We start from the raw sequence: 3,235 nt of genomic DNA, 5'->3' as shown, positions 1-3,235 counted from the left end.
TGCCCCAGCCCTTCGTTCTCCATCCTTTAGGAAACTGCTCCCGTCTGTATACCAGGTGAAGTCGGCGTCTTTAAGAGGGTAATCCGTCAGGTCCGGTCTGGTCCCGTGCATTTCCGCAAGGATCTCGAGGCAATCATGCTCTGCCTCCCCCTCTGGCAGAGGGAGCAGGGTTGCTGGGTTCAGGGCTACCATGGGTCCGAAATGGACTCGGTCAGTGTCCAGAAGCATGGCCTGATAGTGGGTCATGCGGGCATTGGAGAGCCAGCGGTCAGGGGGTTGCTTGACCAGGGCTTCCACTGCATGAGGGGCCAAAATAGTCACTGGCTGCCCCAGAGTCAGTTTGTCCGCGTCCTTTGTTAGGACTGCTATTGCTGCTACCATTCTGAGGCAAGGGGGCCACCCGGAGGCCACCGGGTCTAACTTCTTTGATAGGTGGGCCACAGGGCGTCGCCAGGGTCCTAGCTTCTGTGTTAGCACCCCCTTGGCGTAACCCTGCTTCTCATCTATGAATAGCTCAAATGGCTTGGTCAAGTCTGGGAGTCCCAACGCAGGGGCTGTTAGCAGGGCCTGTTTTATTCTCTGATATGCCTTCTGTTGGTCCTTGCCCCAATCAAATAGAGTCCCTGGTTTAGTAAGAGGGTATAAGGGGGCTGCCATTTCAGCAAATCCCGGGATCCAAAGGCGACAGAATCCTGCTGTCCCCAGGAATTCTCTCAGTTGTCGGGGGGTCCGAGGCACGGGCATTCTCATAACTGTCTCTTTTCTGGCCTCTGTCAGCCATCTCTGTCCTTCTTTGATCAAGTACCCCAGGTAAGTAACTTGCTTCTGACAAATTTGAGCCTTCTTTGCTGAGGCTCGATAGCCAAGGTTCCCCAGGGCTTGTAACAAGGCCTTGGTACCTTCCCTGCATTCCTGTTCTGAGGTGGCCGCCAGTAGGAGGTCATCTACATGTTGAAGCAGCATCAGTGTTGGATGCTGGTTCCTAAAGTCAGCCAGATCCCTATGTAGCGCTTCATCGAACAGGGTAGGGCTATTTTTGTACCCTTGTGGGAGCCTAGTCCAAGTTAACTGTCCCGAAATCCCCAAGTCTGGATCCTTCCATTCGAAGGCAAATATAGGCTGACTCTCTGGGTGAAGTCTCAGACAAAAGAATGCATCTTTTAAATCCAGCACTGAATACCAGTTATAGGTCAGGGAGAGTCCGCTCAACAAATTGTAGGGGTTAGGCACTGTGGGGTGTTTGTCTTCCACCCGCTTGTTGACTTCTCTTAGGTCTTGGACTGGCCTATAATCCCCCGTTCCAGGCTTTTTGACAGGCAATAAGGGAGTGTTCCAGGGGGACTGGCAAGGTATTAATATTCCCTGGTCCAAGAGTCTCCGTATGTGGGGTTTAATTTCTTCTCTGGCTTCATGTGACATGGGATATTGTTTGATCAAAATGGGGGTGGCTGTAGCCTTTAAAGATATAACTAAGGGGGCTTGTTGTTTGGCCAATCCTATGCCCCCAGTCTCTGCCCATGCTTGAGGGAATTCTGTCAGCCAAGAGGTCTCTGTTAAGGGATCAGGTTCTGTGGCTGGTTCGTGGAGCCGGTATTCATCTTCCAAGCTTAGGGTCAGCACGTGCAGGGGCTGCCCTTGGGGCCCGGTGATCTGCACCCCCGAATTTTCAAAGTATATTTGGGCTTTTAATTTTGTGAGCAAGTCTCTTCCTAGTAGTGGGTATGGGCAGTCAGGGACATGAAGAAAAGAGTGAGTCACCTTACCAGTAGCCAGATGAACTTTGCGATCAGTTGTCCATCGGTACCTCTTTCCACCGGTAGCTCCTTGAACCCAAGCAGACTTGTCGCTCAGGGGCCCGGGGTTCTGGGTCAGCACAGAATGCTGAGCCCCGGTGTCTACTAGGAAGGTGACTGGCTGCCCCCCGACATTAAGGGTTATCCTGGGCTCAGGGGGGGGGCTCCTGACCCCGACCTCCTTAGTCATCCAAGGTCAGAAGGGAGGTTTGGGGTTTCGGCTTTCAAGGTCCCCTGGGTATTTTGGGACAGTCTCTGACCCAATGTCCTCTTTCCTTGCAGTAGGCACATTGATCCTTATCCATGGGGGGCCTCCTTCTGTCTCCCCCCTGTCTGTCCTGCCTCTGTCCTGAAACTACAGTGGCCAAAAGCTTGCTAATCTCTCTGTTTCTCTTACGGTCCCTCATATTTTCTCTCTCCTCAGCTTCCTTTCTTAGTCTTTCGTCTCTCTCCTCAGCTTCTTTTCTGAGCCGGTCGTCCCTCTCTTCCTGTGTCTCTCTCTTGTTGAAAATCCTCTCTGCCTCCTTCAGTAAATCCTGAAGTGAACTCTCCTTTAGGTTATCTAATCATTCTAATTTTCTCTTAATGTCTGGAGCTGACTGCCAAATGAAGGACATGGAAACATTTGTTTCTAGTCCTGGATCCTCTGGATCATAAGGAGTATAAATGCGGTAGGCTTCCTTAAGTCGTTCTAGAAAGGTGGAAGGGGTTTCCTCGGAGCCCTGAATAATCTGCTTTACCTGAGCCAAATTGGTTGGGCGCCTAGCGGCCCCATGGAGATCCGCTATGAGCAACTGGCGGTAGAGGATTAGGTGGTTCCTACCTTCGTCTGTAGTGAAATCCCAATCTGGACGTTCTTGGGGAAATGCTGCATCAATTTCATTAGGTAGCTGAGTAGGGCGGCCATTAGCCCCTCTGACATTCTTCCGCGCCTCTAGGAGGACTCTCTGCTTTTCTTCTGTCGTTAGAAGTGCCTGCAGGAGTTGCTGGCAATCATCCCAGGTGGGCTGATGGGTGACTAGAATAGACTCAATCAAAGAAGTTAGCATGGAGGGATCCTTAGAGAAGGGGGGGTTATTATTTTTCCAGTTGTAGAGATCTGAGGCCGAGAAGGGCCAATACTGGGTCTGGCCATTGGCGCCTGCTCTGAGTGGAAAAGCCTGGGAAGTGCTCGAGTCAGCAGGTTGTTGCTCCCTCCTCCCTCTTAGTCTGGCTGCCATCGGAGAGGGCTCCGGTGGCTCCTCAGCTTCTTCGTCCTCCGAGGGGTCCGGTTCCGTCTCGCCAGGGTCCTGGTATGGAGGTGGCTCTTCTGTGAGCAGGTCCACCAGGAGGTCGTCCCCTGGAGGCAAAACCCGTGGGGCTGGCTTTGTCTTAGTCTCTGGCGGTTTCTTTTTCTGTGAGGATTTAGTTAGTGCAGGGTAGAGGGAAGAGCGAGAGGGGGG

The 3,235-nt window shown here is 52.4% G+C and overlaps 1 protein-coding gene across 1 annotated transcript in view; it reads right to left on the bottom strand.

Moving 5' to 3' along the window:
• LOC101988739 overlaps window positions 1–3,235 on the bottom strand; it is a 78,932-nt gene that overhangs the window by 1,611 nt on the left and 74,086 nt on the right. The window contains 2 exon segments of the mRNA XM_026785023.1: window positions 1–1,956; window positions 1,958–3,187. The exon segment at window positions 1–1,956 is cut by the window's left edge and continues 986 nt beyond it. Of these exon segments, the coding sequence (XP_026640824.1) occupies window positions 1–1,956; window positions 1,958–3,187 (3,186 nt within the window).

Source organism: Microtus ochrogaster, linkage group LG1, assembly GCF_000317375.1.
Source record: "Microtus ochrogaster isolate Prairie Vole_2 linkage group LG1, MicOch1.0, whole genome shotgun sequence".
NCBI classification, from domain to species: Eukaryota; Metazoa; Chordata; class Mammalia; order Rodentia; family Cricetidae; genus Microtus; species Microtus ochrogaster.
The sequence above is the reverse complement of the archived record's forward strand: the minus strand, read 5'-3'. Positions and strand labels throughout refer to the sequence as shown.